The following is a 24,763-nucleotide window of genomic DNA, read 5'->3' on the forward strand; positions in this document are numbered from 1 at the left end:
GAAGGGTACCAGCTCTGGTCCCCTCGGGCCCATCTCCATCCCGGGGCAGCCCCGCGAGGACTGCCCATCTCCCCCTGCTACCCCCGTCTCAGGGTCAATAAAAATGGCCATGGCCACGGTCACAGGTGTTCATCCAGTGCTGCGCCTTCCCTGTCCCATTCCCAGCTCGTCGGGATGTTGTTCCCACGCCACACGGTTACCAGATTGGGTGGGGTTCTCAGGATATTATGAGTGGGGCGGCCACCACCTCAGTCAACTTTGGGAACATTTTCATCACCCCAAAATGACACTCTGCTACATTCCCCTCCCTCCACCCCATGGCAATCTGTGGATTTCCCAGGTCTGGACATTCCACGTTTGTGGAATCCCGCACCGCGTGACCTTGTGTCTGGCTGCTGACACTCGGTATCATGGTTTGAAGACTCGTCTGTGTCTGTGCTTCACTCCTCTTCATCGCTGAGTCGGACTCCACTACACGCACCGACCATGTGCAGTTCATCCGAGGGTCTGTCAACATTGGGTAGCTTCACCTTTCGGCTGCAGTGAATCCTGCTGCTGTGAACTCTCGTATGAAGTGTCTGGATGTAGTTCTTCACTTTTCTTGGTCACATACCTGGGAGTGGAATTGCTGGTGGCTTGGTAACTCTGTGTTTAACCATTGACAGGAACTACCAGTTCAGTAACACTTTTCACCTGATGCATGTCTTTTTTCCCAGAGGAGGCAACTTAAGGCTCAGAGAAGTCAAGACACTTGCCCAAGGCCACACAGCCAGTTTGTGGCAGAGTTGGGATTCGAACCCAGGCCCTGTGGTTGCAGAACCCGAGAAAGGCCCTGAGCCTCCCTGTAATAAGACTGAAGGATTCTGCACTCAGTACTGTTAAGGCTTAGGCATTTCATATTGAAACTTTCAAAAATTGTTGCTGTGGTACTTCCCTGGTGGCACAGTGGTTAAGAATCCACCTGACAATGCAGGAGAAACGGGTTCAATCCCTGGTCCGGGAAGATCCAATGTGCTGCGGAGCAACAAAGCCCGTGCGCCACAACTACTGAGCCTGCGCTCTAGAGCCCGCGAGCCCCAACTACTGAGCCCACATGCCCCAACTACTGAAGCCTGCGCGCCACAACGAAGAGTAGCCCCCATTCGCCACAACTAGAGAAAGCCCGTGCACAGCAACGAAGACACAACGCAGCCAAAAACAAATAAATAAATAAATAATTTTTTAAAAAAGTTGTTTCCAAAAAAAAATTGTTGCTGAGTTAAGATTTCAGGCAATATCTGAGGTCCTCGGAGAAAGGGCAGCCCCCTTTGTGAGCTGGGGGCTGGGTGCCTACCGCCCGGCAGTCTCCAGGCCCCTGCCCACCATGGGGGGGGGTCACCCCTCCCAGCACAACTTGGGTGGGGGGGCTGTAGTTCAAGGCAAGCACAAGCCCCTGCAGCTGTCCAGTCAGCACACATCCATTTAGCACCTACTGTACGTCAGGCACTGAGCAAAGGAGACTCACTGCTCCCACCCTCGAGGGTCTTGTGTCCAAAGCCCCATGGAGTCGTGCAGCTGGAGAATGAAGGTCTAGAAGCTTCCATGCTCCAGGGTGACCTACCACGCTTTCTCCTGCTTTTGGAGTCTGGGAGCTCAAAGGCCACACTCCGCAGTCCCCCTTCCCTCCCACGCTGATGCTAGGGAACCTGAACTGGCTGGCGGGGGGGTGGGGGGGTGGGGACCGAGTCCTCTGAGCCTCTCTAGGGAGAGGCAGGCGAGCAAGGGCCAGCCTGCAGGGTGCTGGCCACGCAGGCACACATACTCGGGGTGCCCCCGGCCCCAGTTTAACACCCCCTCCCCGGGCACCTGCTATTTCACCCCAGAGCCCTGCAGCAGGCACCTGGCTCAGGTGGGACCCAGCCCCCTCCCTCCCTCCCTCCCTCCTAGCCCTTCATAGACCTGTCGTGCTATCCCAAGTAGGGGCACTAGATAAGATATAAAGCACCCAGTTAAATTTGAATTTCAGATATAAACAAATGTTTTAAGTATAAATATATCCCAACTATTGCATGGGATATACCTATACTAAACGTTATTCATGTTTGTCTGAAATTCAAAGTTAACTGGGCAAACTGTATTTTTATCTGCTAACTGGAGGCTTCTGTGAGTAGAGTGGACTGTGCCAATTCTGCAGCCAGAGACCAGAGGGAGGCCTGAGGGCTGGGACACCTTCTCCTTGTCCCTGGTCCAGTACTGCCCTGTGGGGACCCAGGAGGCAGAGGAGCCAGGGCCACGGGGAGGTGGGGTGGGGGCAGTGCAGTGGCTTGTCTGGGAGACTGGCAGGGGCAGAGCGGGCTGATTCTGCAGGAACAGCTTGAAAAATGGACAGGACACTAAAATGCAAAGGAATCCACTGTGCATTACAACAAATGGCATCATCTGGACACCTGTGTCAACTGGTGCTGTGAGTTTCAAGTAAGAATTTAGAAAAGCCTCACCTTTAGTGCCTGCTTCGTCTTGGGGGCAGGGGTACCATGTAGAGCATGTCACCCCTTGAGGTGGGGTGACAGCCGAGGATGCTCGGGCCCAGGCAGGCATGGATCTGGAGTAAGGCGCTTGTCACTGGAGGCGTCCCAGCTGGGCAGGGGTCCAGGCTTGTGCTGGCCCTGCTGCCTGCCCTGAAGGCCACTCCCTGCAGAGCCTGGCCTCTAGCCCCACGCACGCCGAGGGAAGCACCTCTGGGCCCAGTTTCCAGGCAGCGGGGAGCTGGGCCCTGCTCCTTGGTGACGGTGGCAGGTCCAAGAGGTGTAAGGTGGGCTCAGAAGGGCCGGGGTGGGGGGGTGACTGAGGTGGATTGGCCACCTGCAGAAGCCCCAGGCCACCGCCTTTGAGGTGTGAACCCCCAGCAGTGGCTGGGGGGGATCTGGGCTCAGCCTCCACTCCTCTGGACACGCTCACCTGCTGGGTAACCGGCACTTCACCTCTGTCAGCCTTCGCTCAGGTCACAGCTCCTGCCACTCATGCACCCGCTCAGTGTTTCCTGGCCACCCCCCAACCTCCGGGACGGGCACTTGCCAGGCATCGCAGGCACATTAAACATGGCACCGTGGCCGCCCTCGGGAGCCCCAGTCTGGCCTGAACACCGCAAGGTGAGTGCTGTGGGGGAGGTATGTGGGGTCGGAGAGGCCCTGGAGCGGGCACCGCTGGCAGGAGGGCACTGGCTAAGCATGGACCAGGCAGGAGCATCCCAGCAGTGGGCACTGCAGGGCCAGGGCTGGGGCCTGGAGGGGACTTTGGCTGGTGGGTCTGTGGTCCAAAGGCACAGTGGGGCAGGACAGGCTGGAAGTGGGATGGAAGTGGGTCATGCCAACTTGAGGAGGCTTGACCCAGTGGGGGCTTCTGGATGGAAGGGGGTGTGTGGAGGGGAGGGGGATGGTTGGAGAGGGTAGGAGGAGGCCACCTGAAAGGCAGGAGAAGGGACCAATGTGATGTGAGGGGTCTTGTGGGCTCCAGCCAGCCTGAGGGTGGATGGGGTGCCTGGACACAGAGCAGAGTGGCTGGGTGGGGGTGGTGAGCTTGGGCAGGCACCCACAGGTCCTGATGGAGGTGACCATGCTACCCACTGCCCCATGGCCCAGCCTGCCAAGGTGGAGGGCCCCCAAGGTAGCCTGAACCCCCCCCCCATTGCAGCTATGTGCCCCCAGGGTACGAGTGCTCTCCTGGGGCGGTGTCTAGTTTCTACCTCCCACTGACTGAACCAATGGGCCATTTGCCCTCCGCCCCCATCTTTGTCAAGAAAAAGCTTTGCCCTTAAAAAAAAAAAAAAAAAAAAAGAGGAAATAGCAAAAAGCAGAACCAAATCTTCCAGAGGCCAGGAGGATTAAAAAAAAAAATCTGAACACTCTGTTCAGTTTAATTAAATACTTTTAATGCCAATTTCCAAATTGTCCTGTGCTTGATCTCTCCAACATTCCTTTCTAGCGATGTGAATGTATTACTGCTTCATTGTTTCTAATGCTATTTTCTCATCTCATACCAATCCATGAGCTGTTCCTCATTTCCCGTCTGCAGGGTGAGGCTGTCCCCCGCGCGGTGCAGTCTCCCTCTGGCTGAAGAACTCAGGCCTGAGACACATCGCCCTCAGCCTCATGGCTGAGCCTGCCACATGGGCTGGGTGCCATCAGATGCCACACACACAGAGTCAGTGAGTATCAGCCCAGGGGACTCAACGTCTTCAAGAACAAGGTTCTCAGATGTGCTGGATGGAGCCGGAGGTGGTAGGAGGTGGTCTCCTTCCAAGACCTTCAGGTGGACAATGCCCTTCCAGTGTCTGTGCAGCCTCACCGGTCTATAAATGGGCCATGGGACACCTGAAGGCTACAGGCTTTGTCAGCTTAGAGACGCTGTCTTTAAAAAATAACACCTATTTGGGGCTTCCCTAGTGGCGCAGTGGTTGAGAATCTGCCTGCCAATGCAGGGTACATGGGTTCGAGCCCTGGTCTGGGAGGATCCCACATGTCGCGGAGCAACTAGGCCCGTGAGCCACAATTACTGAGCCTGCGCGTCTGGAGCCTGTGCTCCGCAACAAGAGAGGCTGCGATAATGAGAGGCCCGTGCACCGCGATGAAGAGTGGCCCCCACTTGCCACAACTAGAGAAAGCCCTCGCACAGAAACGAAGACCCAACACAGCCATATATTAAAAAAAAAAAAAAAAAGCTAAAACTTAAAAAAAAAAAAAAAAACACCTATTTAAAAAATCCATGCCCTGTCCCTTCCGCAGATGTCCAAAGGACAGAGTGCGCAGAGCAGGGTGACAGTCTGTCACATTTAGAATTCCCTGCACCATGGGGCCCCGTGGGAACCCCTGCCCTGCCCTCCCCACCCTCACCACCCCCTTCATGGCGGGGCCCCTGCAGGGCACCTCAGGCTATCTCTGGTTCTTCCTGCTCCTCAGCTCTCTCTTGCCTGCCACAGGGCCTTTGCACAGTCTGCTCTTGCTGCTGGGAAGAACCCCCTGCTTCTCTTCTAGCTGCTTTCTTGTCCTCAAATAGTCTTGTCCTCAAATAGATCCTCTGCCCCCCATCTCAGCTCTGAATGGCACTTAACACAGCTTTTAACTATTTTCTTCCTCTATCCACAAATTTGTTTGTGGCTGCCTCCCAGCTGGAATGAAGCCCCAAGGGACAAGGACAGGGCCTGTACTGGCCACCGCCACTGCCTCCCCAGTTCCACGCAGGGTCTGGCACACTGTCGACCTCCCACTAATTTTTGTCCAGCAAATCACTAACGGTTCCCCAGCTAGAACCAATCTTGAGCTTCACCCTAATGTTTAATGAGATGGGCATTGTGAAAAGGATCAGGAGGTCCAGGTGACCCCTGCCCAGGATCCTGCTGAGGATTTCATGTCTACCCACCCTTGCAAGCTTCCCTGCAGGGCTCCATCCTAGGCCCAGGGCTCTCCCAGTCCCTCTCTTAGGTGGCTGGAGCACTAATTGCTCTTTAAGGGCCTTAATTACTGGTCATGGCCCTCCATCGCTAAGTAGTAGCATTAAGATAGAGTAAATGTTTTCCTTTTCTTGAAAAGTTCACATATACAAGAGGAGGTGCTGCTGAGCAGTGATGGGCCAGTGCAGGACACTGCCTGGGTCTTGCATGGGAGCTGCCATGGTCCTGCCTTCCTGTCTTCCTCACCCCAGGGCCCAGCGGTGGAGGAGGGCACAGGGCCTCCTGGGGCCTTCCCTTCTCCCCGAACAGCATGTCCACCCCATTCTGGATGCACTCTTTGCAGCGCCACCGCGCAGGTGGTGAAGCCCGGGCTGGCAGTGACCTTGCCAGAGCCTCTCCAGGTCTGGGGGGTCCCCACGTGGGCCCTCCCACCCACCCATCCACCCGAGCAACTGGTGAGGCCTGAGGCCCCAGGAGCCGGCCTGTGTGGACCAGCCGCCCCGCTCTTTATCCAGCGCTGAGAGTAGGCTTGGAAGGAGTGAGGTCACACCCGGAGCCAGCAGACTTGTGGTCGTGGGGAAGTGGAAAGCCCGGCAGATCCTCAGGGGCCAAGGGGCCGGGAGGGACCCCAGAGCACAGGAGGAGGTGCTCTGTCCCTCGTCTCAGTGTGAGAGTGGGGGGCTGCGGGAGGGTCTGGCCCCTTCCCCAGGGTCCCACAGGTCTCGGTCGGTCCAGGAGGGGGCTGGGCGAGGGACAAGTTCAAAGAAGCTGCCGTAGGTGCGCTTGTGTGCGCGCGCGCGTGTTGGGGGGATGCGGATGCACGAGCACCCAGAATCCCACCCACGGATACAGCAGCACATCACACGCGCGGTCACACCCAGGACACCCATGCGGAGGGGGAGGGCCACGCCGCCCGCGGTCAAGGCCTCAGCGCGCCGCCCAAGCCCGCCAGCCTCGCCCCCTCGCCGACCCCCGCCCGCGGCGCGGAGGGGCAGGGGGTGAGCCCTGCGGCGGGGAGGGGGAGGGCCGGCCTCCGCGGCTCCGGCCGCCCCCGCAGTTGGGGGCAGGGAAGACGCTGGCGCCACTCCCCCGCCCCCGCCAAGCTTCTCCGCCAGCGCCCCCTGGCGCCCCGCGGGCTAGGAGTGGGAGGGTGGGGGCGCGGTTGGGGGCTCGGGCGGGCCCAGCTCCGCCCTCCCGGGTGGGGGGCGGGGCGCTCTCCGCGACGGGGGAGGGGCGGCTCGCGCGCGCGCCTCTGGGCGGAGCGGCCCCTCCCCGAGCCCCCAGCCCGGCCCCGCCCCCCGCGCCGGCCCGGCCCCGCCCCGCCCCCACCCAGTCCGCAGCTCACTCTGAAGTTTCCTGCGCCGAGTGCGGACAGGCGTTGGGATCGTTCACCGCCCCGCCGCCCGGTTCGCGCCCCCCGCGCCCCGCGCCGGTCCGCCCCGCGGACCCCTCTGCGCCGGGCCGCTGCCGCCGTCGCTGCCGGGCCAGCCGGAGCGGGAGCCGGAGCGGGAGCCGGCGGGCCGGGGGCGCGGGCCGGGGGCGCGGGCTGGGGGCTGCGGCGCTCCAGCCGGGGCCGAGCGCCGTGCCGGGTCCGCGGTGACCGCGCCGCCCGGGCGATGCCCGCGGGGACGCCGCCGGCCGCCGGAGCGAGGTGAGACGCGGCGAGGACGCGCGCCCCACTGCGCGCCGGGACCCTCTTCAACTTGAGGCAGCCGGCGAGGGAGCCCCTGGGGCGCCTGCCCCCGCCCCGGCGGTGGGGGAGGGGCCGCCCAGCCCTCGCCGGAGGGAGGGGACGGGCGGGGGCGGGGGGCGCATTTGTCTCTAATGAGAAAAGACAAAGACATCCCGGCGGCCGTGGCTGTTTCCGCGGACCCGCTCCACCCGAGGCGGGCGAGGGTGTTGTTCTCGGGACCCGGTTACCGGCTGTCCCCCGCAGGTGCTACCCGCCGCTACCATGACAGAGAGCGTGCAGGCGGCCGACGAGGTCCGAGTGCCCCTGGGCGCGCCAGCCCCGGGCCCTGCGGCGGGGGCGTCCCCGGCGAGCCCTGGGGCCCCGGGGCCAGAGGCGGAGCGGGGGTCGAGGCCCGGTGCGTCGCCCCCCCAGAGCCCGGCGGCCGAGCGCGGCGCGGAGCTGGGCGCCGACGAGGAGCAGCCCGTCCCGTACCCGGCACTGGCGGCCACCGTCTTTTTCTGCCTCGGGCAGACCACGCGGCCGCGCAGCTGGTGTCTCCGGCTGGTCTGTAACCCATATCCTTCCCGGGCCGCCGGGGGTGCGGGGATCCGGGACATGGGGGTCCGGGGCACGGGACCTGCTCCGCGTGTGCCTCCCACGCTCGGGCTCTTTGGTCTCAGCGCGGGCTGGGCGCGCGGGGGACGCAAGGCAGGGGCGCGAGAGCAGCGCTCCTCCGAGAGAGGCGGCCCCGGGCCGCGCTTTGCGGGGCGGCGGGGGTGACTCTCTTGATACGAATGGGGTGTTGCCGCTTCACAGCCAGCTCGGGACGGAGAGGGTGGAAGAGAAGAGGCGAGGCCACCGCGGGCTTGGAGTGGAGCGGGGTCGGCAGGGAGTGGTGGGCGGAACTCCGTGCGCCCCCATGGGTGCCCGTCAGGAAGGGAATTCTCCCGTCTGGGTTTGCACAACGCTGGCCTGAGGCAGGATCCTAGCGAGGAGGAGGAGGCCGGCGGGACCTCAGTAAGAGAGCAAAGTTTTCACCCTGTTCCTTGCGCTTTGAAGAGTATGGGAGACCCTAGGGGGCCGGGAAGCGGTGCGCTCTCGCTGGTCCTTTTTCGTGGAGAGAGGCAGTGACGTTGGTTGTGAACTCTCCTTTTCAGGCTGAACTCGATGTTGGGGTTGATTTAAGTCATGCGCAGCTGGGGGGTGGGGGGCAGGGAGGCAGTTGGCACCGCACTCGGGCACACTGGTGTCGCTTCTCCCAGTGCTTCCCTAGCCGGAGAGGAAGGGGCTCCCCCTTTTTGCTCTTGGTGAGATGGACACAGACTTTCACAGAAGGTTCCAGATCAGAGCTTGGTCGGGTAGGGGGCATTTCTGGGACGCAGGTAGCAGTCTGGTGGTCCCCAGCAGGTGGCCTTTGGGGACTGTCAGCAGGCCCTGTGTCCCAGCTGGTTCTCCCACTGGCCTGTGGAGCTTGTTGCCAGGTGGCTGGGCTGTGGGCGCCAGGCATTCCCTACCCCCGGCCTGTAGGAATTGGGTGACAGCACGGTGGGGGTGCTGAGGAGAGGAGGCTGACAGGGGCGAGACCTTGCACGTGAACTTCCCTTGTCTGGTGTGGAGGAGACAGGCAGAATGAGCGATGCGTGTATATATTTTTCCTATTGTGTGTGTCTAACTGTACAAACATCACACCGAAGAGGAATTTGTATCAGGAAAGTAATAAACCGCGTTTTTTTTTCTTTTCTGAAATTCAAACGTGGGTTGAGTCAGGTTAGCCCCCTGGTTGTGAAGGGGGTCGTTGTGGCCTGGGTAGAGGGTGATGGCCCAGGCGCCGCCACAGTGTGGCAGCAGGCTCCGCTGCCTGCCTTTGTCCCGCAGCCCCTCGGTGGGCTTGGCAGCACCCCCTCCTCCGGAGCAGCTGCCAGGCTGAGCTTGCAGGGTGGCTGTAGGCCAGTCTTCCCTCTAGAACCCTGGCCATTTCCGGGCCACCTCATTTTGGCGGGAAGGTGGCCTGGCTGGGTGAGGTGGTAGGGGATAGGGTGGGTGACCTAAGGCCCTGGGACTGGAGGCTGCCCTCCGTGCATGTCTGTCTTTTCCAAGCACACGCAGAGAACAGATAAGGAAGGATCCCAGCGGGCCTGCACTTTCTCTTTCCTGACAGCCCCTGGTCTGGCTGCTCTGTCCCCTCTTGGCCCAGGGAGTCTTCCAGCCTGACCCTGTGTTCTGGATGTTCCTGGCGGGCTACGTCCTGAAGGACGTCTAACAAGGTTGTTTGTGTTACTTAGTGCAGGGGAGGTGGGGGGATGCCACACGCATGTGGGGTGAGGCCCAGGGGGGTGGGGGATGGGACTGGCTGGGCCACCTGCCAGTGTCCCTGTCCCTGGGCTCCTCATGACTCCAGGAACAAGAAGGTGCTTCGAGCAGCAGGAGGAGTGCTCTCAGCCAGGGGAGAGCATCCCTTCTGACTGGCAGGGGTGTGGAGGAGCTCAGGTCCCAGGATCATTTTACTCTGGCCTGGCCGTGGAAATGCTGCATCTGTTGAGTGGGGTGAGCTTGTCAGGCCCCCAGCGTGTGGGGACGGCTGCTGACCCGCAGCAGATGCCAGGCCCTGGTGCTGGGGTGCCTTGGCCGCAGGGAGAGCCTAAAATAAGCCAGCCCGCCTGGACAGGTGGGGACTGGCCCCCTCGGGGAAGCCCGTGGGCCTCAGCAAGGCTTTCCAGAGTGCTTCAGATTCCTGGGAGTCGGGAGTGGCGGCCTTGTGAGAGGCAGGAGCTTGGAGGGCGGCCTGTGGTTTTCTAGGGACTGCGTGTTGTCTGTCCTGGGGCCGAGGGTGCGCCTTGGCCTTGGTCTCCCGCCCTGCAGGTGGATGTCATGTTGGCGGCGCCCACCATCCTTCCCTGGAGCCTTTCCTGCTGCGGAGGGTAAACTCGGAGAGGGAAATGGGATAATTGGGTTTGCTCTGGGAACCCACACTCCGTAAAGCAGCTCCTCGCTCCCTGGACGCTGGCAGAGTCCCAGCTGGTCCGCCGAGCCCAGCCCTGAACAGGGATGAGATAGGCAGTTGGAACACAGGAAGAGGCCTTACTTAAGTCTCGGACTTTACGGAACCCCGGCGTGGACGCCCCCCACACAAATAAACACGTGTTCTGTCATTGCCTTAAGGGATACCCGATCCACAGCAAAGGAGCTTCCAAGGACAGCACCTATCAATAATAATTTAGTTTGCTTTTTGAAAACATAATTGTGCTAGAACTTTTGGGGCGAGTGCTGTTTCTCCTACACAGGTTTATTTATAGAGGAAGGTGGGTGGGATCTATGTGTTGTAGCCCAAGAGGCTGGGTTGTGTTCTGCCCGGGCTCCCCCGGGGTTCCTGACTTGGCGCTGCCTGTGATGCAGCTGCCACGTCCCAGCACCCAGGCCAGGAGGGGCCTCCCAGTGGTGCTGGCTGGGAAGGGGGCCCTGCCGCGGTTACCACGTGAGCCACAGAGGCTGGCTGTGGCCCCGTTGGGGTGCGTAGGGACTAAGAGGTGGCCAAGGAGGCACTTTGGGGCTTGGGGATGGTGGACGCCTCCAGGAGGTGTGTCCCAGGGAATGGGCACCGAATGCCCTGAGCATAGGGTTCAGAGAAGACAAAGGACATGACAAGGTCACACGGCTGCTGGAGGACAGAGCTGGGTGAGCCCGGCCCGGCAGGGAGGTGAGGCTGATGCATCCAGGTCTTTGAAGGCATTTTGTAAAAATCAATGCCCCAAACTGTCATGCCGCTCGCTCTGTGGTTGCTGCCTGCACCTGGGCTCCTGGCGGGCATGGGCGCCTCAGCGAGGACACACAGGGCATTGATGCGGAAAAGGGTGGGCCACCACCTGCCCTCACCTGCCCCCCACAGCCCCCTCTGGCCCCACAGACTGGACATGAGCAGAAGTCTTGTGTCCTTCTCAGCCTCCTGACCCTGTGGCCGTGACCCCTGAGCACTGTGTGGGCACAGGCCCGGGGGCACTCCCTCCTCTGAGCCCACACCCCCTGCCCCCCAGTACCTGTTCCTGGGCCCCTCATCTTGACGCTAGTGTGTGTTTGTTTCTCTGGACCTGGAGTTCCTGGGCCGCGGTGCCTAGACAGGGAGCCTCGCGGCCCTAGGCTGGCCAGACTCATGTGTCTGAAGGGGCTCTGGGCTCCCCGGGGCTCTGGGGCGGATGAGGCCGCCCCGACTTCCTCTGACTGGAAAGGAAAGGAGTTGCAGTACGTGTGTCTGTGTGTCCGTGTGTCTCTGGATCTGCCCCGCACCCCACGCTCCGAGGGCCTATGTCATGCCCTGGGGTGGGGAGGGGAGTGGAAGTAAAGACACCCCCAGCAGTGGAGATAGGAGTCTATGGTAGGGAAGCTTCCTGGGGAGGGGCATTTTCCTGACAACTGGGGAGGGCAACAGTGGAGTGGCGGATCTCTGAGCACCTGCAGGAGGTGGGGTGGGGGGAGCCCCATCCCTGGGGTGGCTGCTTCTGTGGTCCCTGGACATGGGCCTGAGCTCCCATTGGACCCTGAGTTTAGAGCAGGGCTGTGATGTGTCATCCTCTTGGCTTATGTGTTCAGGAGGGCTTCCTGGAGGAGGTGAGGCTGGGTTGGGCTGTTTGGGTGGATATGAGAAGGAACAGGAAGGCCTTGGGGCAGGGGGGTATAGAAGGGGGAATTCGTGTGAACTGGGAATTGTCTGCCCAGGAGGGCGCTGGCTGTGTCCGTGTCACGTTCAGTGTCATTAGACTGCCCAGGAAGCGTCCTGGCTGAGCCCCCTGCACCTCCTCCCCAGCAGCCTGGACTTCTAGCCATTCCCCACCCAGGCACCCACAGAGCCCTGATCTGGGCAGACAGTTGGTGTCCCTCCAGCTTACTGGTGGCCTGATTAGTAGGCAGAGGCCAGTAAGTGCTGATTAAGTGCCCTGTGTGTGTGGCATGGTGAGGCTGAGTGTGGCCCCCGCCCCCACATCTGCTGCCCAGCTGGACCCTGGGAATGTTGTGGGGGTGGGGAGAGCGGTGCAGAGCGGGGTGGGGGCTCCTGCAAACACTTGCTATGGGGTGGCCTCGCTATACAAGCCTCTCCTGTCCTGAGATCTATGCTGGGCCCACCAGGTTCTCCCAGCAGGCCCACGCTGGGACTCGGCCAGCTTCCACCATGTGCCCGGCGAGGCTATCCTGATTGTGGTGGGGGTACTTGGGTGGGTGGGTTGGGTGGGCCAGATGGAGGCTGTTGGGGGCTGGGAGTCAGGGAGACGCTGCTTGATGGACACAGGGATCTGTGGAGAGAGGAGAGCTGGAGGCGGGTGGACGTGGAACAGGGGTGTCCCAGGCAGAGGAATGGCATGTGCAAAGGCCCTGAGGCGGGTAGAATGTGTCCCTGCAGCTGGAGCAGGTGGGGGGTGTGTGTGAGGTGAGGGGGAGGAGGGGTAGGGTGGGTCGTGGGGAGGGAGACCCAGGAAAGGCCTGTGAGCATGGTGGGCGGGTGATGGGCTGGCCTGGAGGCTCAGGGAGTGGGTCTGCCTCCACCTGGGGTTGGGGCTTGTGACGGAGGGTCTGTGTTGGGACCAGGTTTGGAGAGAAGTCAGGAGAGGGCAGGTGGAGGGCACCTCAGGGGCAGAGGCCTGAGGTGAGGACATGGCCAGCGCCACCCCTTCAAAGGAAGCTCGTGGAAGCAGTGGGTGTCACATTCTGACCACCCAAACTCTGTCCTGACTGCGGGAGGCTGCGGGCGCCCTCCCTGGCACAGTGGAGCGCTCACAGGTGGTCTGGGTGCTCCCCGCGCCTTCCTGGGGCGGCAGAAGAGGCAGCGGCTCCCGGTTCCAGGGTCAGGATGTGAAGGAATGTGGGGGATGGGCCAGCCTGTCAAACATTCGAGGGATGAGTCCAAGCAGCCTGTCTCTGGCTCCAGAGTCTAGACCTTGGCCCCAGCCGTCAAGGTCGGGCGGGAAACGCGTTACCTTCTTTTATACGAGTGTTGCACATGCGTCCCCGCCTCCACCCGCACAGAGACCGCCTGGGAAGGGGTGGCAGCTGTTGCGGCTGAGTTAGGAATATTTTCTTTTCTCTCCTTCTTGCAAGTGGGTATTTAACTCAGTGACACAAAAGACCAGTTGCTCTCTCCTCCCCTCAACGGTTAGCTTTGACAGAACTGGGAACACCTCTGAGTCACGTGGGCCTCAGGCGCCCATCCTGGCAGCCGCAGGAGTGATTTAGGGCCCGGCTCCCTGGGCGGAGATGGGGGAGCGCCTGGGGAGGACAGGTCTTGGAGAGAAGCAGCCCAGCCCTTGCGAGTTGGCAGCGAGTTCGGGCACCGTCCCCAGAGCCAGAGCTCTGCGCCTGCCGCGGATGACAGATGGGGGCTGCTTGGCTGCGTTGTCTTCACATAGTGAGTAGCGGCTCGTTGTCATTTTGTTAAGGAGGGCCCCAGCGAACACCCAACACACACACACACACACACACACACGCACACACACACTCTCCTCCAGGGCAGGCAAGGCTGTGCGGCCCCGTGTGGCCCAGCAGACAGGTGGGAGGACCCCGGTGTCCTCTGCTTCTGGGATGCTTGCTCCTCTGCTGCTGGGAGGAGCAGGGTGTCGGTGGTGCTGGCAGAGCCCTGAGCCCTGATTAGTGGGGACAGTTGATGAATGTGCTCAATTAGAGCATGCGGTGGGGACGTTGCCATCTCTGTGCTCCCCGGGACCCGTGGGGAACAGGCGGCATCGTGGTGTGAGCAACCTGCCTCTCCATGACCCTGAGCAGCTCTTGGATGCGTGCAGACTTCAGAGGTTCCGGGAGTACCCCTCTTCCTAAGTGGGATGCTGACAAGGACCAAGGCCGTGTCCCAGAGCAGCCCCCACCTCAATCTCACCCATAGCTTCTCTCTTTGCCAAAGTTGGGCGCAGATCTGGCAGAGAGAGGACCCAGAACCCCCTCCACAGGGGCTGTCTGGGTGAGACTGTCCCCCTACCCCCGCTGTGTCTCAACCGATGCAGGTGTGCCCCCAGCCCTGTCTGGGGTCAGCTCTCCCTCCTGCATGGGGCCCCGGCCAGGCCTCAGCCTCGGCGTCCAGCACGGTTGCCTGAACCTCTCAGGCACGTAGGGAGCTGATGTTAGTGAGATGCTTGGGGCTGGGCGAGGTGGGCCGGGCGGGCAGTGATGCTCAGGGCTGGCGTGCAGGGTGGCAGGTGCAGGAAGGAGGCCAGCAGCCCCTGACCTGCTTGAACCTGGGGGACAGGCCAGTCTTCTTAGGTGGGCATGGGCCGTGTCCACTGCCTGGAACTGGGCAAAGCCCGACTTGGCACCGTTGCCAAGAGACCTGGCAGGCGGCGGCCGGCCCGCTTGGTCACACTGTCCTCTCCCTGTTCTGGGCTCTGCCAGTGCCCCTGTGCGGCTGGCCTCCAGGTGAGGTCAGGGCACTGGTGCAGCAGGGACAGCGCCCCTTTTCTGGGCTGCAGTGGCCTCTCTCTGCTCCCCACCTGCACCCGGTGGAGCCCCCGGCTGGGGGTGATCGTGTTTCGGGCCCTCGCTGGCCTGAGGACTGTGGTGGGGGCACCCTGACGCCTCTTCAGGGGGCAAGGCCCCTGACGTCAGTGACCACCCTCCCCCCGCCGGGAGGTTAGGCTGGGACCTCTGGGATTTCTGGGGTCTCCTGGTCACAGGAAGAGGGTCTCGTGGCCCCTCCCTCAGCCTGGGTGGTGGCCCCTCACGTGCCTTGGTTTCTCCCTCGTGTCACCTCTTCCTTTTCCATCACTGACAGAGCAGGGTTCACTGGGCACCCTGGTTTGAGGGGTGAAGGGCCTAGTCCAGTTTAGCCGGGCTGGTGAGAGGGTCTCGCAGCAGAGGTTCCAGAGGCCTGACAGGGACACAGCCCCCTCCCCAGGTCTGGCAGTGGTCCGGGGTCCCCCAGCCCCAGCCCACACAGAGGGTGTGCAGAGTCGGATGCGTTAATGGAGGGAGGGAGAGGCTGGGGGATTTTCCAGAAGGTGGTAGAGCTTCTGAGGTGGGCCGAATTTGTGTCCCTGAAGCCTGATGCAGCAAAGCAGCGGTGGGCTCTGGGCGCTGTCAGGGTGTCAGAGGCTGGGGCCCCATTGTACCTAAGTGCTGGGGCCACTAGGGTCACCACCCCAAAGCTGAGGGGCCTTGGTGGATGGGGTTGCCTCCTGGACCTCGGTTTTCTGATTTGAGGGGCAGGCCTGTGCCCCTTGACACCTCTAATTGTGGTTGTTTGTGGGCAGTCAGTGCCAGCTGGGCACCCCCATCCACACCTGCCCAGGGGGAGGTCAGGCAGCTGGGGACCATCTACTGGACTGTGGCCTGAGTGCCTCTGTCTCCTGTGGGAGGAGGATGCCCAAGGAGCTGGGCTGGTGGGCCTGGGCTCCTTGGGGGAGAGGCTTTCGTGGACTTCTCTGGGCCTCCTCTGGCCACTGATGGCTTTTGGGCAGTACCTATGGATGGAGCTTCCCCCTCAGGTTCTCAGGTGCCAGGCCCAGGTCTCCCACTTGGCGCCTGTAGGGTGACCTCTGAGCCCCACCTGGGCACCCCTGGAGGTCTGGGGCCAGACGCTGCCTGTCTTGGCCTTGATCTTGGTGGTTCCTGTGACTATAAGGAGGTTCCCACCTGTCAGTGGGTCAGGACACCCACGTCCCCTGAGCCCCGAGTGGAGCAGGCCAGGCCTCTGGAGCTGTGTGCACACCCTGGGCTCTGCCCTCAGTGCTGGCCCGGGGGTGGGGTGGGGTCAGGTCCTTTCTGGCTGTGGGGAGCCCCTGAAGGGAACGGAGAAAAACAGACGTGAGGGCGGCAGCATTGGGGCCCCTTGCTCTATACTTGGGGCATCGTTGCAGGCCCCGGCAGAGCAGCCAGGCCAGTGGCGGGGCGGGGGGGGCAGGAGCAGCCGGAGCAGGCAGGGTGGGCACTTAGGGTGGACAGAGTGTCAGGGATGGGGGTGCAGTATCCAGGGTGTGGCTGTGGGTGTGCCCATCGTCCTCACAAACTGACACGTGTAGGCTAGTGCACTGGCTGGAGTGTGCCCCCCAATTCATGTCCACCCAGACCTCAGAATGTGACCTCACGTGGAAGTGGGGTCTTTGCAGTTGCGGTCAAGTGAGGATGAGGTCAGATTGGGCTGGGGTGGGCTCTCAAGCTGATGATGGTTTCCTCCTAAGAGGAGCTGACACGGGTGCAGGGAGAAGCCGCGTGAAGGTAGAGGTAGACACGGGGTGAGGTAGCCACACGCCCAGGAAGCCCAGGGCTCCTGAAGCCACCAGAGGCCGGGAGAGGCCTGGATGGATCCGCCCTCTCAGCCCGCAGAAGGATCAGCCTGCTGATACCCTCATCTCGGACTCCTGGCCTCTGGACCATGACAGGAAGAATTCCTGTAGTGTAAGCTCCCCCAGTCTGTGGTGCTTTGTTTCGGGGGCACCTCCCTAGCTCACACACCTGGGCTCACACACCTGGGCTCGCACACCCGGGCTTGCCCCCTGCTGTCCCCCCAGAGGGAGAGGCAGGAGGTGGGGACAGGCTGGTGGGAGGCGGCCCTGCTGGGATAAACCACGTCAGCCACCCGGGGTCTGCCTCTCCACGAGGAAAAGGGCCTCCTGGGGAGAGGGAAAACCAGCCATGAAATTGGTCATTTGGAGGCCTCGTCGCCAGGGCGGCCTGGTCAGACCTCGATCGGTTGTGTCTCTGGGGTTGCTGGGGGCTTTCCCTGAGGAGGTGTCCATCCACGATGTGGGCCTTCAGGCGCTTTTTTGCCGGATGGAGGCTGACGTGGTCCTGTCCCTGCGGGAGTCTGGGACCCTCACTCAGCCAATAACCCTATGCTGTTGGGGGCTTTTGGGGGCTTTCCTGCTGCTCCTGGGGGTAATTCGAGTGCAGCGGCTGTAGAGGGAGCCCCTGGTGTGCAGCCTTACCTGACTCTGATCTGAGACCCTTGGCTGGGCCCAGGGCGTCCTGCAGGGCGCAGCAGGGATGGCCAGCGGGCGATGGGCCAGATTCCCAGCTGGGGACCCGCTCTGGCCTGTTCAGGGCTCTGGGGCTGTGCTTGGCTGCGGAGGTGGCGGGTTGCGGGGGGGAGGCAGTGGACACGCAGACAGATGAGACCCAGGCTTTGCTAGGGCTGAGGCTGACTACGGCCGGGCTTGGGTGATGGTCTGCCAGGACTGGGGCATGCAGGCCGAGGCGGGTGGGCGTGAGCAGTGGGGGTGGGCCCCGAGGTGCCTGTCTGAAGGGTGGTGGGGGTCAGGGATGTGGCGTAGAGGCAAGGAGACAGGTGTGGGGGGCAGCTGATGTGGACATAGTCTCGGGGCCTAGGAGTGCCTCGGGTGCTCTCCTGAGAAGGGGGAAGCCGGGAGGGTCCACGGAGCCGCTGACATGTGCCCACTGCTTTCTGAAGCCATGGCCCCGCCTGCCACAGGGTCGGGAGCGAGCCTGGGAGCCTGCGGGAAGGTGCAAGGGTGGCGATGGCCTCTCCCAGCCAGGTGCGTGCCATGTAGCTCTCACCCCATGCGTCCCTTTGTCTTTCAAGCAGCCGCCAGGCGGCCGCAGTCTGATGAGTCAGCCTGCATTAGCGCCTCGTCGAGATGGACGAGGACATGTCCCGGGTCCTGCTGGCAGGGCAGCCGCCCGGCTCTGGCCACGGAATGGGCCTGCTGCGTCCCCGTGACCAGCCACGTCCCCGTGACCAGCCGCATTGGCCAGCGTGTGCTGTGCCTCGGGCGTGGCGGGCCCGGTGCTCCGGGTCTGTGGGAGCGCCCTCCAGGCGCTGGTCTCAGGGTCATGTGGTTCAGTGGGGGTTCCAGGACTTGAAGGACGCCCCACACAGGGGTGCAGACCGTGGAGGGGGCAGGGAGTGCAGGGTGGGCCCCCTGTGGGGGCGGGAGACATGAGAGCTAGCAGCAGGTGGGCGGGCCATCTGGGGTGGGACTGAGGGGGAAGGAGGCTGGCCAAGTGTGGAGACACAGGGTTTCTGGGAAGGACCCCACCTAGCCCCCCATTCGCAGAGCGCAGTACTGCGAGTGCTTGGAGGCAGGGGCAGGGGGTGGGCACCATTGTCCTGAGGAATGTTCTAGAAGCTAGAAGCAGTGTCAGGATCGGCCATCCAGTGGACCTGGGCAAAGCTTCACGAAGCACATCCCTGGGCTGCAGGTTTACGTTTTAGAAGCTGGGCTTCCTGGCATTCTTTCCTTGCTGTTCCAGAGCCATTAAAAAACCTACCATCGAAATCTGGGTCGCTGGAACAGGAGGGGAGGGCAGAACCAGCTCAGGGACCTGCAGGCAGAAGCAGGTGCCCTCAGGGAAGGGGGTCTGGCCTCAACCTCCCCTCCCCCGCTCCGTTCAGCGAGGGTCACAGTCCAGCAGACTCCTGGGCATCGGTGTTGGGGAGGGGGGCGCCTGGGCACCGGGGCAGAGAGAAGGGGGGTGTCTGGGGAGCCGTGCTCCTCCTGAGAGTATGCTCACCACCCCCAACCTGGCTCCAGGGCCCGGGGCCGTCTGCACCGCACCCTGCCTCCTGGGGTTTCTCTTCCTTCCTGAGGTTCGGGGCTTGACCTGCCCCTTCCTCGGTGTGGCTCCCAAGTGGGTGACTGGCCACGTTTTTGCTTCCCTCACCCTCGTGGGGCGTGAGGGGCTCAGAACAGGCCTTGGGGCCCCTCGTCACCCATTGTCACTTTCCTATGATGCGACCACTCCTCGGCCGTCCCGCAGATGCCACCAGGCCATGTGTCCCATCCCCCGATTCAAACCGAGCAACCTGGACTGAGTGATAGGGATTCCCCGCGTTTGTGTGTTTTCTCACTCAGGTGTCACCAGGTCTCGGGGCAGGCAGGCCACTCAGTGTGGCCAGGATGGGGTGGCCAGGTCCTTCCCAGGATGTCCCTCGCCCTGGAAGGCCATGCTGGGCTCTGGGTCACGTTTCTGCACGCAGCAGATTGAAGGGGCCTTTGGGTCAGGCACCTGCTCACCTCTGACCTTGGGGCGGAGGAACAGTGGTGAAGAGGCTTACCACATTTGCCGTGGGGAGCCCTTCACTCTGTCTCAGCCCTTGTGGGGGGAACTTCAGCACCCGAGTTTTGTCTACGGATGAGGAAACTGAGGGTCAGAGTGGATCCCTGCATGGCCCCCAGGATTTGGAGCTCAAGGCAGGCTGACCTAGGCGCCCACTTTCTTTTAGTTTTGTTGAGATGTACACTCACATAAAGCGCACCATTCAGTGGTCTTTGTTATAGTCAGAGTTGTGCAACTATTACTACAGTCAATTTTGGAACTTTTTCATCACCCCAAAAGGAGACCCCGTCCCCATCAGCAGTCAACTCCCTCCCCCAGCCCCTGGCGCCCACTGGCCTGCATTCTGTCTCTGGGTGTGCCTGCTCTGGATGTTTCACAGAAATGGAATCTCACATAAGTGACCTTGTGTGTCTGGCGTCCTTCACTGAGTGTGTGTCCTCAGGACTCATCCAGGCTGTAGTGTGATGGTGCGTCACTCCTTTTAGGGCTGATGCGGTGGGACGTTGTGCTCCTTGTTCACCCGTCGGTGGACGTGGCTGTTTGCACCTTTCAGCTGCTGTGAGTGGGGCTGCTGTGAGCAGTTGTGTCCAAGTTCTGTTGGGCATGTACCCAGGAGCGGAATTGCCTGGTTATGCGGAACCGCATCAGATTGCTTGAGATGCCAAAGCATTTTCCGAAACATTGCCTACTTCCTACTCCTTTGCGCCCTGGACTTGGGTCTCTGAGCCAGTGGGTCTGCAGCGGCCTTCACGGTAGTCCCCAAGAAAGCAGCCTTTGGGCTCCAGACACCACACCCAGCCCGTGCCTGAGCCCACCAAGTGAGCAGGACTTGCCCGCCTGACCTCCCAAAGATGCTCCCAGGGCATCCCCCTGGGAGGCGGGCAGAAGAGGGGTCTTGGTGGCCTCCTGGGTTGAGCAGCCCTTCTGATCTGGATCTCCCTTCGATGGACCTTCCAGGCAGGGCCGTCGGAACCACGTGGCCTGCCAGTCACTGCGCATCCTGGCGCACAGGCGGGCACACGGGTGGGGTGGCGCCGAGCCCTGGGCCGGGTAGTGCCAGGCTGTGGGTGGGAGTAGCTGGTGTGTGTTTGCCCGGCATCTGTCCCTCCATCAGCCCTCTGGAGAATTTCAACACCCACACCAGGAATAAAAAAAAATTATTAATGAGTTTGGCGCGGTTGCCATGGGAACCTGTTGCTAATGAATCTCTGGGGTTTCCTTTTACCTCTGCGCGAGACTCAAGCCGTGCTCCCAAACACGACATGTTTCCGACTAATCAGGTTGCCGTGGCAACGCCTGTCACTAATCCCCAGCCGGGCTCCTGGTTTACCGGCTTGGCCTGAGTTACATAAAGCGATTTAGCACATTGAGGGCTGCTCCAGGACTAGAGACCCCTTGGCCCCCCACCCAGCGCCTCGGACGCCTGTCTGCAGGGTGTCCCTACTGCCCGCCGTCCTACCTCTTAACAAGGGCCATCCCTAGGGTTCCCCAGACTCAGAATTCTAACGGAGGCGCCAGAGCCCGTGGCGTTTGGCGTTTTGTTAGAAGCCATGGAGGGTCGGATCTTTGCTTGGTCCAGTGTGTGTGCGGTGCCCGGGGGGCTGGCACCAGTAGGTGCTCATTGAATACCAGGGAGACCAGCGAGTGGAGCGCTCATGGCCGGGAGCTGCCTCATTCCCAGGCAGCCTGGGGCCCCAGGGCCAGTACCCATGCCTCTGTCTGCCCCAGGCCTGGTGAAGAGAGGACGTTCTAGCAGGAGCATGGGCTCCTGTACCCGAGCAATGGACCAGAAGCCCGGGGTGTGCGGTGGGAGGTGAAGGTGGAGTCCACCCTGTCACGTGATGGGAAGGATCCCTCGGTGACCGTCCACACCCTCAGCCCACTCTCAGGAATCCATGTGGTCTGGTCTGCTCGGATGCCAGCCTGATGCCCGGGGCTGCATGCGGTGGGCGTCTGCAGTGGGCATCAAAGACCCTCCTGTTTTGTTCCTCCTGCTCGAGTATTTGAGGCACTACTGTGTGACAGGTGCTGGCGTGGGGATGGGAAGTGCATGTATCCCACTCTCAGTGGTCCTGCTGTCTCCCTGGGGGCCCGGATCTAGGACAGGGTCAGCCATGCTGGGATGCATTGTGGACCCCCCCACCAGCCTGGATGGGGAGGCTATTGGACTTGGGGTTTGGGGTCTCTCTCCCGTGGCTGTTGGGCACCTTGCAACTGCCCAAGTAGGTGCTGGCTAGGAGGCAGGTGGCCCTTCCCCTGGTCGCCCCCCATAGCTGTAGGTGGGGAGGGCTTCCCGGAGGAGGTGGTCTCCACAGAGCCCTGATAGCAGTGGGGTGAGAACAGGGTCCCTGTCAGGGTGATGCCCAGCATGTCTGTGGACCCCGATTACCCTGAGAGCCCTTCCAACACTAGCTCAGGGGTCTGCTGGGGGCACCAAACCCCTCGAACTGAGCACACCCTCCCTCACCCCCTTAGTCTGGAGCTGCCTTGTTCCAGGGCGTTTGGGACACCCTGAGCCGTGCCTTCTGAATTATCCTGCTCAGGTGGCCATGACAAAACATCACAGACGGGGCAGTTTAAACCACACAAGCATGTTTCTGGACGTCGAGAGCAGGGCGTGGGCAGGGCTGGTTTCTCCTGAGGCCTGTCGCTGTCTTCTCCCTGTGTTCTCACATGGTGACCTTCTGTGCGTGTTGGTCCTGATCTTTTCTTACAAGGACATGGTCTGGATTAGGGTCCAACCCAGTGACCTCTTTTTTTTCTTTCTTTTTTTTTAAGAAATTTATTTTATTTTTGGCTGCGTTGGGTCTTCGTTGCTGCGCACGGGCTTTCTCTAGTTGCGGCGAGCGGGCTTCTCATTGCGGTAGCTTCTCTCGTGGAGCATGGGCTCTAAGCACACGAGCTTCAGTAGCTGTGGCACGCAGGCTCAGTAGCTGTGGCTCACGAGCTCTAGAGCGCAGGCTCAGTAGTTGCGGTACACAGGCTTAGTTGCTCCGCGGCATGTGGGATCTTCCCGGACCAAGGCTCAAACCCGTGTCCCCTGCATTGGCAGGCGGATTCTTAACCACTGTGCCACCAGGGAAGTCCCCAGTGACCTCGTTTTACTTTATCTCTCTAAAGATCCCAGCTCCAAATACAGCCACATTCTGAGGTCCTGCGGGCTAGGCTTCAACATAGGAATTTCCAGGGGAGGCCACTCTGCCCATAGCACCTCCCCAGAGGCCCCCAGGCACTGGCTGGGCCCTGCCTTCATCTCTGGGGTTCTCTGGTCTTTCTGAGACCCAGGCAGCCCCCCTGGGGCATGAGACAGAGCTCTTTCAGAGGGGAGCTTCCCCCACACCCTCCCGACAAGTGGTCCCCGACCCACGTGGGTGCCTCCAGCCACAACCCCTTGGTTAGCCCTCTGCTGCTAGCCTTGGGGCCCCTGGCAGCACCCCACTCTGAAGCACCTGGCCGGTGAGGGTCTGAACCACAGACCTGAAACAAGGCCCACGGAGCTATGCTTGTCCTGTGCCACAGCCCCATGGGGCCCTGGTGGAGGGGAGGCAGGGGCCACGGGACATTTGTTCTGAGAGGAGAGGAGGCTGGGGTCCCTCCCTGAGAACAGGGCTACAGCCTCATGGGGTCCTGGGTGGTGGAGTGGGGTCTGGAAATTGTTCCAGTTCCTCCGGTGAGTGGCGGCAGGTGGACGGAGGGACAGGCGGAGGGCGAGACCCCGAAGCTTGAGTGGTGTCTTGTGCTCACTGCCAGGCCATCTCACACACAGGGTGTCCCCTCCCTGGGCTGACACCACAGGCCGAGGGTCAGCTGTTGGATTGGAGGGTTGTCCCCTGGAGTTTGTAGCCACCCTGGGCTCGTCACACAGCAGTCCCCTCCTGACCATGTGCTCCTGCTCTGCTCCCCGGAGTCCCCGAGCCAGACAGGTTAATGCCTGGAGTGACCGCGGCCCCGCACGGAGCCATCCACACCCCATTCGTTACCCAGCAGTGCCCAGGGTGTGCGGGGCCCCCATTCCTCTGTGTGGCCACTGAGGTCTTAGTTCAACTGCTCCGGCAATGTCAGGTTTCCTTCTGGAAGGAATGTCATCTCACCGGTTGGTGGAGGTGCTGACCAGAGGCAGGAGGGCTGGGCGGCCATGCCTCCCTCATGGCTGGGGCGTCCAAGCAGAGACATTGGGTGAACAGCCTGTGGAGGGGTGTCTCCAGGGGGCTCTGCGGGCCCTCCCAGCCCAAGGCGGGACAGGGCAGAGGCCAGCTGGATGGTGTTTGGGTCAGATGCCCAGTGTCCACTCTGGCCATCTGGGTTCTGCGGGTCGGCCCCCCAGGCCCTCTGTCACTCTCACAGTAGCTGTGGCCTGAGGTGTGGCCGAGCTCATGTCTGCTGGCTGGGTGGAGGGGGGGCGACGGGCCCGAGGTGCCCCCGTGACTGGCCAGTGACTTCCTCTGCGTGCTGCTAGAGTAGGCAGATCTCTCAGCCACTGTTCCCCAGACACGTGGTCCGTGTGGGGGTGTCAGTTCAGAGATTGGAACAGCCCCCGTGGCAGCGGACACCCCAGGGAAACATCTCCTCCCTGGCCTGGGGCAGACCCAGATGGTGGCTGTGCAGAGGGCACTGTGCAGGGGGAGGGGCTCTCAGGGGACCCCCCCAACGCTTCATTGCTATTTGGCCCTCCCAGCTCCCGACATGCCACCTCCTCCCACCTGGGCCTTGGTCCTACGTCATCTCCCCGGACCCCGTCAGGAAGGTGGCGTCCTCTGGACCAGCCTCTTGGCCCACAGGCTGACCCACAGTGGAGCGGGCAGCCTCTGGCCCCATGCCTGGCGGCTGGAATTCAGGAATGAGCCCCTAAGTTCTGATGAATGTCTGATGCCTGGAATTCCACCGCGGAGCGCGCTCTGTCCCAGGGCTGCACCCAGTTCCAGGCAGGCCCACCCCCCGCAGTCCCCCTGGGAGTGGGTGGGCAGGAAGCTGGGGGAGGCGAGCCCTGGAGTTCGGGGCGGGGGTGCAACCCTGCCCTCCACGGGGCCCCAGGCAGTGCTTGAGGGTGGACGTCCTTGCCCAGCACACACCAAGGCCTCTCCCGGGGCCAGGGTCGGGGCGGTGGGGAGGGTGTTCAACGTTCCCAGAGCTGCACACACACCCCCACCCCACCCCCATCGACAGCTGCAGGGTCCCCATGCCTGCCGTGTGCCCAGCTTCCTTCTCAGGGGCTCGCAGGATGGCATGACTCTGCTGTGGGCTGGGGTCCCAGCCCCCGCTCTGTGCCAGTTCAGCCTGGCCCTGGCCTGGGGTGAGCGGGTTGTGCGGTGTTTGACCTGCTCCCCTCTGCGTGGCCCAATCCTGCAGAACCACTTTGGGAAGTTTGGGGCTCCAGGAGGAGGCCGGGGTGTTTTCTGCACGTTTGAAATACGGCCGGGCTGGTGGGAGCAAGCAGTGTTTTAATTCCTAATTTAGACTGTTTATCTGCAGAGCTCTGGAGGCCGGGCCGAAGAGACAGTGCCCCCCCCCACCTCACCCCTCCCAGGCGCCTCCCACCTCCAACGTGCTCCAGCTGCCTGGTGGGCATGGGTGGGGGACTGGCCTCTGGACCCCCCCGCCAGCCCCCTGGTGGCTTCCTGGACGGCCGTCTCTGCACCGTCAGCTGGGCACCACCCGCCCTCCAC

General features: G+C 61.9%; 1 protein-coding gene across 5 annotated transcripts in view; it reads left to right on the top strand.

The window, feature by feature from the left end:
• The first annotated feature begins 7,161 nt into the window (after nt 1-7,161).
• Nucleotides 7,162-24,763, top strand: part of CACNA1H (calcium voltage-gated channel subunit alpha1 H) — a 63,786-nt gene continuing 46,184 nt past the window's right edge. For 2 of the 5 annotated variants that reach the window (XM_082361061.1, XM_082361059.1), the window contains exon 1: nt 7,162-7,671. In XM_082361061.1, the coding sequence (XP_082217187.1) occupies nt 7,380-7,671 (292 nt within the window). In that variant the 5' untranslated portion in view covers nt 7,162-7,379. The remainder of the gene's footprint in view (nt 7,672-24,763) is intronic. The other 3 variants (XM_082361062.1, XM_082361060.1, XM_082361063.1) reach the window with 3 other exon arrangements.

The sequence above is a fragment of the Balaenoptera borealis genome (genome assembly GCF_965194805.1).
Source record: "Balaenoptera borealis genome assembly, chromosome: 16".
NCBI classification, from domain to species: domain Eukaryota; kingdom Metazoa; phylum Chordata; class Mammalia; order Artiodactyla; family Balaenopteridae; genus Balaenoptera; species Balaenoptera borealis.